This window comes from Phalacrocorax aristotelis, unplaced genomic scaffold (genome assembly GCF_949628215.1).
Source record: "Phalacrocorax aristotelis unplaced genomic scaffold, bGulAri2.1 scaffold_213, whole genome shotgun sequence".
NCBI classification, from domain to species: domain Eukaryota; kingdom Metazoa; phylum Chordata; class Aves; order Suliformes; family Phalacrocoracidae; genus Phalacrocorax; species Phalacrocorax aristotelis.
Genome location: NW_027441387.1, coordinates 59999 through 72125, shown reverse-complemented (window position 1 = coordinate 72125; position 12127 = coordinate 59999). Strand labels below are relative to the sequence as shown.

The 12127-nt window shown below is 67.7% G+C and overlaps 2 protein-coding genes across 3 annotated transcripts; one reads left to right on the top strand and one right to left on the bottom strand.

Annotated features, from left to right (window-relative positions):
* Positions 1–405: 405 nt before the first annotated feature.
* Positions 406–7252, bottom strand: NAPA (NSF attachment protein alpha). Its single transcript, XM_075080596.1, has 6 exons — positions 7093–7252; positions 4424–4503; positions 4119–4235; positions 1860–1906; positions 1578–1655; positions 406–495 (listed from the first exon to the last, which is right to left on the bottom strand). Exons 1-6 carry the CDS (start codon positions 7188–7190, stop codon positions 436–438), a joined length of 480 nt encoding a protein of 159 aa, XP_074936697.1. The 5' UTR covers positions 7191–7252; the 3' UTR covers positions 406–435.
* A 370-nt stretch (positions 7253–7622) lies between these two features.
* On the top strand, positions 7623–11774 carry LOC142051491 (E3 SUMO-protein ligase ZBED1-like). 2 transcript variants are annotated; one of them, XM_075080605.1, is made up of 3 exons: positions 7623–8373; positions 8916–9054; positions 9232–11774. In XM_075080605.1, the coding sequence occupies exons 2-3, from the start codon at positions 8922–8924 to the stop codon at positions 11256–11258; spliced, it is 2160 nt and encodes a 719-aa protein (XP_074936706.1). In that variant the 5' UTR covers positions 7623–8373; positions 8916–8921; the 3' UTR covers positions 11259–11774. The 2 variants fall into 2 exon arrangements, with proteins under 2 accessions (XP_074936706.1, XP_074936707.1); XM_075080606.1 differs by lacking the exon at positions 7623–8373 and having other exon boundaries at positions 8406–9054.
* The last annotated feature ends 353 nt before the right edge of the window (positions 11775–12127 follow it).

Here is a 12127-nt window from a genome sequence, read left to right as displayed (position 1 = left end):
GGTCTGTAGCCTCCCCCTGAGTTATTCAGGGAGGGGAAGGGGGGTCTGGAGCCTCCCCAGAGTCATTTGGGGAGGGGAAGGGGATCTGGAGCCTCCCCCGAGTCATTCGGGGAGGGGAAGGGGGGTCCGGAGCCTCCCCCAGAGTCATTTGGGGAGGGGAAGGGGGGTCTGGAGCCTCCCCCAGAGTCATTCGGGGAGGGGAAGGGGGGTCTGGAGCCTCCCCCAGAGTCATTCGGGGAGGGGAAGGGGGAGCCGGAGGCGAGGATGAGGACGGAAGCGGGCAGCAGCGAAGGCAACACTCGCCGCAGAGGGCGGGCGGGGGCGGGGGAAATTGCTTCGGAGGCAGAAACTCGGCCACCATCTGTTTCGTGGGGCCGTGCTGGGGCTGGGGGCGGGTGGGGGGGGGGGGCGCGGCACCGGCAGCTCCCGCGGCCGTTACCTGTTGGACTCTTCCCCTTTGTAGTAATCCGCAGCCTGCTCGTAGTGGGCGATGGCCTGGGGAGGGGGGGGCCAGCGCGGTCAGGGCCGTAAAAAAAGAAAAGAGAGAAATATGTCAAAAAATAGGGAACACGTGGCGGCGCAGAGGCCGGGAGGACCCCCGCCCGCCCCCATCTGCCGCGGCCGGCAGCTCCCCGCCGAGTGCCCTGGAAGCACCGGGAGGGCGAGGTGCCAGGCCGGCCGGCGCCCCGGCGCGCCGCAGCTGCCTCGGGTGAGCGAAGCTGCGCTCCCTTCCCCCGCGGGAAGCTTATTTTCCTCTTTTTCAGCCCGTTTTTTAAATTTTTTTGGAGGGGGCGGCTCAGCTCCCGGCTGCCCGCGGGGGCGTTTCGCACCCGGCTCCTGCCAACACCCGCGGGGACCCACTGGGGCAGCTACATCTGAAGGGGAATCGTCTCGCTGCCAAGGAGCGCGGCGGGTCGGCGCCGAGGAAGAGGAGGCTTGCCGGGCATCCGAGGCCGGAGGGCGAACCCCGACGTTGGATCGGGGCGGGGGGGAGCGGCTCCGGGCTGCTCCCAGGAGCCGCTCGGCGGCAGGAGCGTTGAAAACAGCCCTAAATTAACTCCGGGAGCGAGCGGAAGCCTGAATTAGATCCACGAAGGCTGTAGAAACCTGTTTTCCTTTAAAATAAACCTGGTGGTTTTTTTTTTGCCCCTCCCCAGGAAAAATTAAAAAAAAAAAAACCCCACCCCATCGAGCGAGAATCCGGAGCCGGGAGTAGGAACGGCATCCGCGGAGGCGGCCCCGAGCCCCCGGGAAGCCGGAGCCCGTCGCTGCCTCCCTCAGCGGGCTCCGGTGAAACCTCCCCGCACTCCCCGGCCGCCCACGGCAGCCCGAAACTCGGGGGGTTTGGGGGTTTTTGGTTTTTTTTTTTTAATATTCACTGCGGCGTCAAGGCGGTTCCAAGCGTCTTCCCGGGTTTGCGCAAGGGCTGACGCGCCCCGGGGAAGCGTCGCTGGTGTTTTGGGGCTTAAGGGCAGGCCTCGGCGGGCAGGTTTGGGGTGGGGGGAGAAGGAAGCACATCCCCGAGGGGGAAGGGGCGACCCGGCGAGGGTTCATCACCCCCCGGCCCCCCCGCTCACCTTCTCGATGTCCACCAGCTCCGTCTCGTAGATCTCCGCGATCGATATGTGGTGCTTGGCCGCGATGGTGAAGCGCCCCTGGAAGCACAAGGGGGTTTGGGCGCCCCGGGAAAGGCTTTGGCCCCGGCTCTTTGCCTCCAGCTCCCGCTGGGTGCTGGTTTCAACCCCGTCCTCCCCCACCCGTGGAGGAAAAACCACCCGAGACCCCCCCCCCCCAGTCTGAGCTGCGTCCGAGCCTTCGGCCTCGCCAGCCTCCCTCCCGGGGAACGCGGCCGGCCTTACCATGTCCGTGTAGATCTCGATAGCTCGGATCAAGCAGTTGATGGCCTCTGGAAAGAGAACGATGGGTGAGCGCGGGCGTTTCGGAAGAGGGGTGTCGTTTGCCACCCCCTCCCAGCCTCCCCGGAGCGTCTCTAGCGCACTCCGGGATCGACAGCGGCGCCGGGGGAGGCTGCCGGGGGTCCGGGATCGACAGCGGCGCCAGGGGAGGCTGCCGGGGCTCCGGGGCGGAGGCCGCCGGGGGTCCGGGATTGACAGCGGCGCCGGGGGAGGCCGCCGGGGGTCCGGGATCGACAGCGGCACCGGGGGAGGCCGCCGGGGCTCCAGGGGGAGGCCGCCGGGGGTCCGGGATCGACAGCGGCGCCGGGGGAGGCCGCCGGGGCTCCAGGGGGAGGCTGCCGGGGGTCCGGGATCGACAGCGGCACCGGGGGAGGCCGCCGGGGCTCCGGGGGGAGGCCGCCGGGGGTCCGGGATCGACAGCGGCACCGGGGGAGGCCGCCGGGGCTCCGGGGGGAGGCCGCCGGGGGTCCGGGATCGACAGCGGCACCGGGGGAGGCCGCCGGGGCTCCGGGGGGAGGCCGCCGGGGGTCCGGGATCGACAGCGGCGCCGGGGGAGGCCGCCGGGGCTCCAGGGGGAAGCCGCCGGGGGTCCGGGATCGACAGCGGCACCGGGGGAGGCCGCCGGGGCTCCGGGCTTCGAGGGGAATTCGGAGCACGTGAGGGGCAGCGGCCACTGGGGGCAAAGCAAAGGCTCCCGTCGCGGCGCCGGCGGCACCAAGCGGCTCAAGGGTCTCCCACCGCAGACCCCCCCGCAACCGGCTCGGCAGCTCTCGGTTCGGGAGGCCCGGGAAGCCGCGGCGCTGCGGCGGACGGGGGTTAGCCGAAGCCAAGGGGCACGCGGGGCGGTTAACGGCTGTGGGGCGGAGGGGGGGCAGCGGGACGCGCCCCCCGAGGCCCCCAGAGCAGGTGGGCAGCGAAAAGCAGACCCCAGCCCCCCCACCCGGGGGCCGAGAGGCGTGAGCGAGTTGTTCCCCCCACCAAAAGGCCTCTGTTTGGAGCGCGGGGCGTTCGAGAGACCCCGAAACCTTTGGGACGCAGACGCTGCGAAGGGACGAGCCCCTGCCGTGACCCCACGGCCCCCCTCCTGCCCCACAGGGCCGAGGCAGGGGTCCCCACCGCCTCTCCCGGGGCCACGGGGCGGGATTTAAACCCCCAGCTCCACCGCAGCCAGTCGCACACGGCGCGGGCCAGCGAAGCCCGAAACCGCAGCGCTTTTTGGGCTGAAACCGCAGCGTTTTGCCGTGTTTCAGGGAGGAGGCGCCTTCCCCTCGCTGTCCCCGAAGAGGCGTGGGAGGAACTGTGCCGCAGCTAAATGCCAGGCTCCAGGAGACGGATCTTTTTCCGGCTGCTCCCAGCTGGCAGGCTCGCGGAGGGAGCCGAGCTGCCGTTTGACTGACAGCTGTCAACGGCCACGTCTTCCCCGGGGAGGCGGGATGGCGGCAGCGGGGCCGGACCCCGAGCTCGCGTCGCAGCCGACCCCGAGCGCTGGGCTCCGAGGGCAGGGACCGCTGCCGGGCGCCTCCGCGGATGAGCACCTGCTCTTGAAACCACGTTTTTCTCCCCAAAAAAGTTTCCACCCGCAGGGTTCTCGCCTCGCCCGGCCACCCCCGGCGGACACCTCGCCTGCTGGAAGGTGCCGGCGAGCGCGGCCCTGTCCACCGCGCCCAATTCCTGTGTATTTAGGGGTTTGGTTTTTTTTTTTGCCCTTTTTTTTTTTGCTCGGCCTCCGCCTTCCCGAACGCGCCGGGGCGGGGGGAGCGGGCGCCTTTCGGCACAGGGGCTCGCGCAGCCGCCCCAAGGGGGGACGACGCAGGTCGAGAGCAGCGCGAGCGGATCATCGGAACATAAATCTCTGGGAGATTAAGCAAATCCCTCCACGGATTAAATTTGTTTTCTCCTCGGGTTATTTCGTTATCTTCTCCGAAAATCAGCCGAGCGGATCCGGCCCCGGGGCGGCAGCGGCGGCGAGCGAGGGAGCTCGCCAAGAGCACCCGAAGGGCCCCCCCAGCGGCGCGAGGGAAGCGAGGCCGACCTTCCTCCCCCCTCCTCCGCGCCCTGAACGCGAGGGTCCGCGCTCGTCCGCTCCCACCGCCGCGTCCCCGTCTCGCGCTGCGGGTCCGCGTGCTCCTGCCTCCCGGCCCACCTCGGGCGGCCGAAGGATCCCCAAACTCGGGAAAGGTCAGAGGGAAACCGAGCTCTTACCTTGCGGGTCAGCTTTCTTGAAGGCATTGCCCGCGTCCACGAAGTTGGTGGCTGCGTCGTGCTTGCTCTGCAGCTGCAGGTGGAGCTGCGCCGCCTGGCAAAAGGCATTCCCTGCAGCTGGAGGGGGAGAGGGGAAGCTCAGGAGCGTCCTCTGAACCGTTTTAGAGGGGAGAGCAGGCTGCGAGCAGGTTACCCTGCCCCAAAGCGAGCTAAACCGAGCCCGCACCGGCCTTTCGGACCCAAAGGGGGTCGCTCCTCCCAACCCCCGGCCCAGGGAACGAGCCCGTGGGCGCGCTCGTACCCACCGCTCCAGTTTTTGGCCATTTTGAACATGTTGGCTGCTCGGGCGTAGATGTCGCATGCCTCCTCTATCCTGGACGAACCCCTGCAAGGCAAAAGAGAGGCCGGGCGCCGCGTAAAAAAACCTACTGGGAAGCTCAAAGACCGCGTCTGAGCCGGGGGAGGGGGGAAAAAAGGGACATTGCTCCGCTCCAGCCGCCACCAGGAGCGAGGGAGGGTCCCCGGGGCGAGCGCCGGCGCGGACGGGTCGCTCCCGCCTCCCGCAGGGCTCCCTCGGCAAGCTGCGGATGGAACCGGAGGCCGCCGCGGGGAGAAAAAGCGGGTTTGCTGCCTGCTCGCTCCGAGCCGAAGCTCGCAGGCGGCCGGAGGAACCGTGCTCGCAGCCGCGGGGAAGCACCGCAACCCCCTCCCCGCGTGAAATCCCCCCCCGAGCCGGGCCAGGCCTCCGAAAAGCGCCTTTTTTTTAATCAATAATTAACGAGCAGAGGAATCCTCCCGCGGCAAAGGGGCGAAACGCCCGTCCCAAGCGAGCCCCCGCTGCTCCCGACGGGGAAGCTCTGGCTCACGGCCTCGCTCGGGCACCGGGGACGCAGCCAGCAGCCTCCCGCACCCCCAAAACAGCCTCCCGCGCCCCCAAAACAGCCTCCCGATGGCCACCGCAGCCAGAACCCAGCGAAGGGGGAGGCCGTGGGGCTGCCCGACAGCCCGAGGGGAGCAGGGAGGGAGGCAGCCCCCGTCCAACAATGACCTGTTTTAAAATTAAAGTATTTTAAAATTTAAACTTTTTGGTTTTTTTTTTTTAAAAAAACAACAACAACAAGAGAAGGAGCACCACCTCCCGGCTCTGCCAGCGAGCGCGCTCCTCCGCTGACCTCGCCGATCCTAACGCGAAACGCCGGCTGGTGACTCAAGGGAGCTTATTATGGCTCTGTTTATGTTTTTTTTTTGAAGCTTTTTTAAGCCCGAGCTTAAGCGGCTTCGCTCACGCTTCCTCTCTCCCACTAAAAACCATCAGTTAAAGACGTGGCAGGGGCTGGCGGGCGATGGCCTGAATTAAAGCCGAGTTTTACAGCGTTAGGCGCAGCTCATTCCTCCCCTAGCGCCGCGGCTGCGTAAAGCCGGAGTTTAAGCCAGGCCCAACGCGGGCGTGAAACCGGCCCTGCCTTGGCAGGGAGACGAGCCCGAGCAGCACCGGGGGGCAAACGGGAGCCGCGGGGTTTGTCCGGTGTGAGGCGGGGGGCAGTGGAGCTCCCTCGGCCCCCACGAGCCCCCGCGGGTTGGAAAAGTTTTAAAACCAGAAATAAACCCAAAGCCCAACAAAACCCGGGTGAATCGGTTGCGAAGGCCGGGTTTGCAGGGCAGCAAGAGGTGCCCCTGCCGGCTTTTAACAGCCTCACCCGTAGCCCCCACCCCCATCACGTGCCCAAACACCCTCTGCCACCCCCCAAGACCCGCCCCAGCAGCTCTTCGCACCCCCTCCCCACGCCCAGCGCCCCCCCAATGCCCACCCCTCACCCCAAAGACCCCCAAGGGACCAACACCCTCACCCCAAAGTCCCCCAGAAGCCCCTCACACCCCTTCTCTGGCCCTCTGCAGCCCTCAGTACCCACCCCTCACCCCAAATGCCCCTCAGGGGCTGACCCCTTCACCCCAAAGCCCCCCCAAAAGCCCCTCAACTCCCCTCCTCTGCCCCCCTACGCCCCTTCAGTGCCCACCCCTCACCCCAAAGCCCCCTGCACTGCTCCGGTCACTCAGCAGCCCCCACAGGGCCTCCCCCTTACCCCAAAACCCTCCAGGAGCCAACACCTTCACCCCAAAGACCCCCAGAAGCCCCTCACGCCCCTCCCCTCCCCCAACACACCCTCAGTGCCCCCCCAACCCCAAAGCACCCCAGAAGCCCCTAGCACACCTCCCCTGCCCCCAGCACCCCCTCTGTGCCCCACCTCTCCCCAAAGCCCCTCACACCCTTCGCCTGCCCCCCAACACACCATCAGCGTCCCCCCCAAAGCACTCCAGAAGTCCCTCAACTCCCCTCCTCTGCCCCCCCAGCACCCCCTCAGCGTCTCCCCAAAGACCCCCAGAAGCCCCTCACACCCCTCGCCTGCTCCCCAGCACCCCCTCAGTGCCCCCCCCACCCCAAAGCACCCCAGAAGCCCCTCACACCTCTCCGCCTGCCCCCCAGCACCCCCTCAGTGCCCCACCTCTCCCCAAAGCCCCTCACACCCCTCACCTGCCCCCAACACACCATCAGCCTCCCCCCAAAGCACCCCAGAAGCCCCCTCACACCCCTCGCCTGCCCCCCAGCACCCCCTCAGCGTCCCCCCAAAGACCCGCAGAAGCCCCTCACACCCCTCGCCTGCCCCCCAGCACCCTCTCAGTTCCCCACCTCTCCCCAACGCCCCTCACACCCCTCGCCTGCCCCCCAGCACCCCCTCAGCGTCCCCCCAAAGACTCCCAGAAGCCCCTTACACCCATTCTCTGCTCCCCAGCACCCTGCAGTGCCCACCCCTCACCCCAACCCCCAGTGCCCAGCACCCTCACCTCGACCCCCTCCCATGACGCCCCCCAGCCACCCCCCCACCACCAAACCTCCCCGCGCCCCCCCCCCCCCCCCAGCCGCTGTCAGGCCGCGGGGGGGGGGGTCCAGCCCCTGCGCCGGGCGGGCCGCGCTCACCCGAAGAGGCCGGCGAAGAAGGACTGGGAGCCGCGGACCTTCTTGTCGGCCTCGGCCAGGAGCTGCAGCGCCTCCTTCTCCTTCCCGGCCTGGTCCATGGCGGCCGCCTGCAGCCGCGCCGCTCCGCCTCACGTGACGCCGCCCTGCGCCCCCCTCACGTGACGCCGGCGCCGCGGCCCCATTGGGCGGGCGGCGCCCACGTGAGGCGGGCGCCAGGGGCGGGGCAGCGCGGCCGCCTCGTCTCCCCGGTGCGGGGACGGCGCCCCCTGGCGGCCGGGGGGAGCAGGCGGGGTGTGTGTGTGGTGGGGGGGGGGGGTGGGTGCTGGGGGACGCCCGGTGGAACCCGCGGCCCCGAAATGGGGCGGTTTCGTCTTTTTCAGGCGTTTTGACGCGTTTTCAGACATTATGACGCGGGGCTGATGCGTCGGGCTGGAACGCGCAGCTCAGCCCGCGTTAGACAACGGCGGTGGGGGGGGGGGGAGGAGAGAAGGGAGGGGGCCGGGGTGGGCCTGGCCGGCACCGCGGCGCGTTATCGCGCTGACATCACGGCGGCGGCGCTGACGTCACGGCGGCGGCGCTGACGTCACCGAACGACCCACCGGCTTAACGGGGCGACGTTGTCACAGGCCTGGGGCGAGGTGAAGCGGCACCGGGAAGGGCCGGGCGCTGGCACGGAGGGGTCAGAGCGGCGGCCGGGGAGGGGGGGGGCTCGGCCCGCGAGGGGCTTAACGAACCCCCGGCTAATTAACGAGGAGGGCGGGGAGCGGAGCTGGCGGCGCTAACGCCCACCCCAGCCCCAGCAGGGGCTTTGGAGAGGAGCCCTGGATTAAGTGGTTCCCGGTGAAAGGGTAGCGCTCCGGCTCCGCTGACGGCAGCGTAGCCAACGAGCTCCGGCTCGTTAAGGAGCCCCTCGCTCCCCCCCCCCAAGCCGCGCTCGGGAAGCCCCCGACGTAGCACCCACGGCCTCGGGGAAGAGGCGAAACGCCCGGTGGCGGGGCGCCTCGGCCAACGGAAAACCTTTTTATTTTTTGGGGGTGAAATCCCCCCGAATTCAGCGCCCACCCGCGGCCGGGAAGGCGACGGCAGCAGCGCGGTGACCGACGGCACGACCCCCGGCGATGAGGGGGTGGCTGGGGGAGAGGGTCTCCCCCCACGAGCCGCCCTCGCGCCCCTCGCCGCGCCACCCGCCGCGGTGAAAGCCCGGTGCCGGTGAAAGAAGCGGGGCCGTCCTCGGCGGGCTCCGGCGCGTGCTCCCGACCCGGCAGCGCTGGCGGAGAGGAGGTAAGGGGGGCGGCGCCGGCACCCCCGTGTCCCAGCCGGGGGGTCTTGGGGTGGGGGGAAAATCGGCCCAAAAGGGGTTTCCTCGTTGCGGGACTACTTACGGCGAGGGCCCAGCCCCATCTCACACGCAGAGGGAAGGGGACGCCGGCCACGGTTAAAAATGGCGATTACCGCCGGCTAGGCGAGGATTACGGCTGTTCCCTGCCCCGTTTTGTGCTGGTTTAACCCCAATTCCCACCCAAGGGCCCGGCGATGTTTTAAGGACCAAAAAAACCCCCAACCCGCTACGAAACCCCCGCGGGCGCGAGGGGCGCGGGTGACCGCGCCGGCAGCAGCGAAGGGCCCGAGATCGCCTTTAAACCCGCTGTTTTCACCGTTCTCGCCCCCCCCACCTGCTTTTGGGGAGGGGGGAGAGGAGGGGAAGCATTTCCAAGGCGGCCCCTCGCTGCCCCGCTCCACCCCCCCCTCCCCGGCGCCGGATCCGAGCCCCGCCGGCCTCACTTCTAACGGCGCTCGTTTCCCCGCTCGGCTCCCGGGCGAAGGCCGCGATGGCAGACGGGAACTCCACGGGAGCGTCTCAGTTCTTGCAGAAATGCGTTAAGCCGGAGGCCGGAGAGGCGCAGCCCAAGGAGGAGGCGACGGAGGAGCCTTCCCTCCCTCTCGTCCCGCCGTCGGTACGAGGTACGTGCGCCCTTTTGGCTCGTTTCCCCCCCCAAAATGGGAAGCGGCAGCGGGCGAAGGCGGCGCGGGGCAAGCAGGGCTTCCGGGCTCCGGTAAGGCGCGGGACTAAAGAACGTCGATCCTAAAGCGGGGTTTAAGGTTCGAATTTTAGGCTGCGTTGTGTTTTTGTCTCCTCAGAGGAAGTTCCGATGGTCTTCAACGCCTACAACATGGCGGCCACCAACCTCGGGCCGTCGCCGAGGAGGAGGAGGGAGAAAGGCGGGGGGCCGGAGGGCGCGAGCGCGGCGCTCTACGTCGACCGCCGCAAGTCCAAGGTGTGGAACTACTACACGAAGCTGGGCGACGCCTACGTGGAGTGCAACGTCTGCAAGAAGCAGCTCTCCTTCCACAACAGCACGACGACGATGAGAGAGCACCTGGTGAGGAAGCACAGCATCCGCGACACCCTCCTCTCCCAGCTCAAGGACGACCAGGCTTCCGAATCCGAGTGCGCGGCTCAGGAAAACGCCGCGAAACGCTCGCGGCAGACGCCGCCGGAGAGCGGCCTCTACCACGCCGCGTCCTGCTCGGAGCCCAGGGCCGACGTCATCCTGGAGCTGGTGCTGGAGATGATCTTCCGCGACCTGCACCCGCTCTCCGTGGTGAAGGACAAAGGGTTCGGGCTCCTCGTGGGCTACCTGGAGCCCAGCTTCGCCCTCCCGTCGCCCCTGCAGCTCGCCGGCATGCTGTGGCGCAGGTACAGCGTGGTCAAGCAGCACGTGGAGCGCTACCTGCAGACGGCTCAGGCCATCGTGGTGTGCGCGGAGCTCTGGGGCTCGCGGCTCAGCCAGACCTACCTGACCGTCACGGCCAACTTCATCGACGGCGAGTGGCGGCGGGCGCGGTGCGTCATGGAGACGCGGCAAGTGCGCCGGGACGAGGCGGAGGGCGATTTGGGGGAGAAGCTCTACGCCGTCCTCGGCGAGTTCGGGCTCTCCAGCAAATCAGTCTTCTGCGTGCTGCACGACGGCCCGGCGGCGAACGGGCAGCGGCTGAAGGCGGCGTACGGCTGGAGCAGCCTGCGCTGCGCCGCCCGCACCCTCCACCTCTGCGTCAAGGCCGGGCTGGACGTCGAGCAGGTGCAGGAAGCGCTGGGCATCGCCCGCGGCATCGTCGGGTACTTCCAGCAGGACGCGAAAGCCACCTGCTCCCTCAACAGCAAGCTGGAAGCCATCAATAAAAGCAAGCTGAAGCTGGTGATGGACACGGGCTCCCGCTGGATCACCACCCTCGAGATGTGCGAGAGCCTCCTCGACCTCAAGTGGGCCATCATGTCCGTGCTGGAGGAGCACCCCAAGGGCCCGGCGGCGCTCCGCCACTTGGCCGACCACCAGTGGAAGCTCCTCCAGGACCTGGTGCCGGTCATGAGGACCGTCAAGATCGCCACGTCCTTCCTGCGCGAGGAGCAGAACGCGTCCGTGTCCGCCCTGATGCCTTGCATCCACGGGATCGTCGCCGCCATCGGGCAGCAGTCGGAGGAGGCCGGCGCCGTCATCAAGACGGTCGTAGGCAACATCAGGTCGGAGCTGACGCGGCGCTGGGGGTTAGCGGAGGACGAGAAGCTGCTGGAGAGCCCGGCCGTTATCGCGTCTTTTTTGGACCCGCGCTTCAAGGAGCTGAGGTTTCTGAGCCCCAGCCTGAGGAGCGAGCTGCACAGGAGAGTCAAAACCATGCTGTCGCAGGTTTTCCAGCCCCCGCCCGCCGCCCAGTTCTGGGTGCCCAACGCCGATCCCAAAGCCGAGGGCGGAGACGCGGGCGGCCAGCTCTCGGCTCGCAAGGATCGGTGCTCGAGCGCCCCGTCCCAGAGCATGTACGACATCCTTTTGGGGAAGGACCCGACCGAGAGCATGCCCGAGATCCACCAGCAACTGGAAAACTACATCGTGGAGCCTCTCTGCAAGCGCAGCACCAACCCGCTGGACTGGTGGAAGAACAACGAGCATCGCTTCCCGGCCGTGGCGCGGCTGAGCCGGCAGTACCTCGCCGTCCCCGCCACCGCCGTGCTGCCCGAGCAGGCCTTCGGCGCCGGCGAGAGCGCCCTGGAGCATCGGCGAGCCGTCCTGGCGCCGGAGAACCTGGACCAAATTCTGTTCTTGCATCAGAATTTCGATTTTTTAGAATCGGTGAGAAACGGTAGCGAGGCTTGGAACAGAACGCCGCACTGAGGCGCGGGGCTTCCGCGGGGTCTTCGGCCCCGCCGCCGTCACCCAGCGGCGGGGGGGGGGGTTTGTTTTGTTCCAAACTCCTGCCCACGCCTTTCCGGAATCGCTTTGGCGGCCAAGAGCGAGCTCGGGAGGAGGGACGAACCCTCCAGCGCTCACGCTCTCGGCCCCGGCTTCAAGGCACTTTGTTTCCTCTCGGTGCGGCCCTACTCGCATCGCACCCACCCGAGAGCCTAAGCCAGGCTTAAGGCCCCCAAGCGCCTTCTCGAGCGCTCTAAACCCAGGCCCAGCCCGTGCCCGGGTGGTTTCAACACGAGCTACGAGAAGCGGGAGGGTAACGCTCGCACCCGCTCTGCAAAGCCTGATTTGGGTGAAGAAGTTGTTTATCGAGGCCCAGACCCAAAGACGGGTCCCATAAGGGGAAAACGGAACCGAAACACGGATTTGTTTGTGCCGGGTGCGAACGTTCGGCCTAGGAAAAATTAAAGCTGTGAAAATCTCCAGGCCTGGCAACAACAACAAAGAAAAAAAAGCCTTTTATCCCTCCTGGCGTGGCAATGGCGGAGACGAGACCCCTTAAATTTCTATTGCGTTCATGGAACCACTCAAACCTTCCGTTTCCACTCCCCAACGCGGTTTTAGCAAGAGTTAGTCGCGCAAACAGACGGAAAAGCGGGGCAATAAACGCCCAGCCGGTGAAAGGCCGACGCCGACTCTGCCGGAAAACGGCGCCGAAAAGGTTCCCCCACCCCGATTCGTGCCCCGGCCGCCAACGCCCAGCGCCCCGTCGCCTGCAGGAAGGAGGCGTCTGCGTTTGGAGGGGGAAGCGGAGGAGCTTCGACGCGACGGTTCGCGGCCTCAGAGCTGAGTTT

Excerpts from the sequence above, each read along its gene's own strand:
- NAPA (XM_075080596.1), bottom strand. The coding sequence starts at position 7,190 with ATGGACCAGGCCGGGAAGGAGAAGGAGGCGCTGCAGCTCCTGGCCGAG. Across the intron at positions 1,656-1,859 it reads TCGAGATCTACACGGACATG|GGGCGCTTCACCATCGCGGC; the intron begins GTAAGGCCGGCC and ends TTGTGCTTCCAG. Across the intron at positions 496-1,577 it reads AGCTGGTGGACATCGAGAAG|GCCATCGCCCACTACGAGCA; the intron begins GTGAGCGGGGGG and ends CCCCCTCCCCAG.
- LOC142051491 (XM_075080605.1), top strand. The coding sequence starts at position 8,922 with ATGGCAGACGGGAACTCCACGGGAGCGTCTCAGTTCTTGCAGAAATGC. Across the intron at positions 9,055-9,231 it reads CGTCCCGCCGTCGGTACGAG|AGGAAGTTCCGATGGTCTTC; the intron begins GTACGTGCGCCC and ends TTGTCTCCTCAG.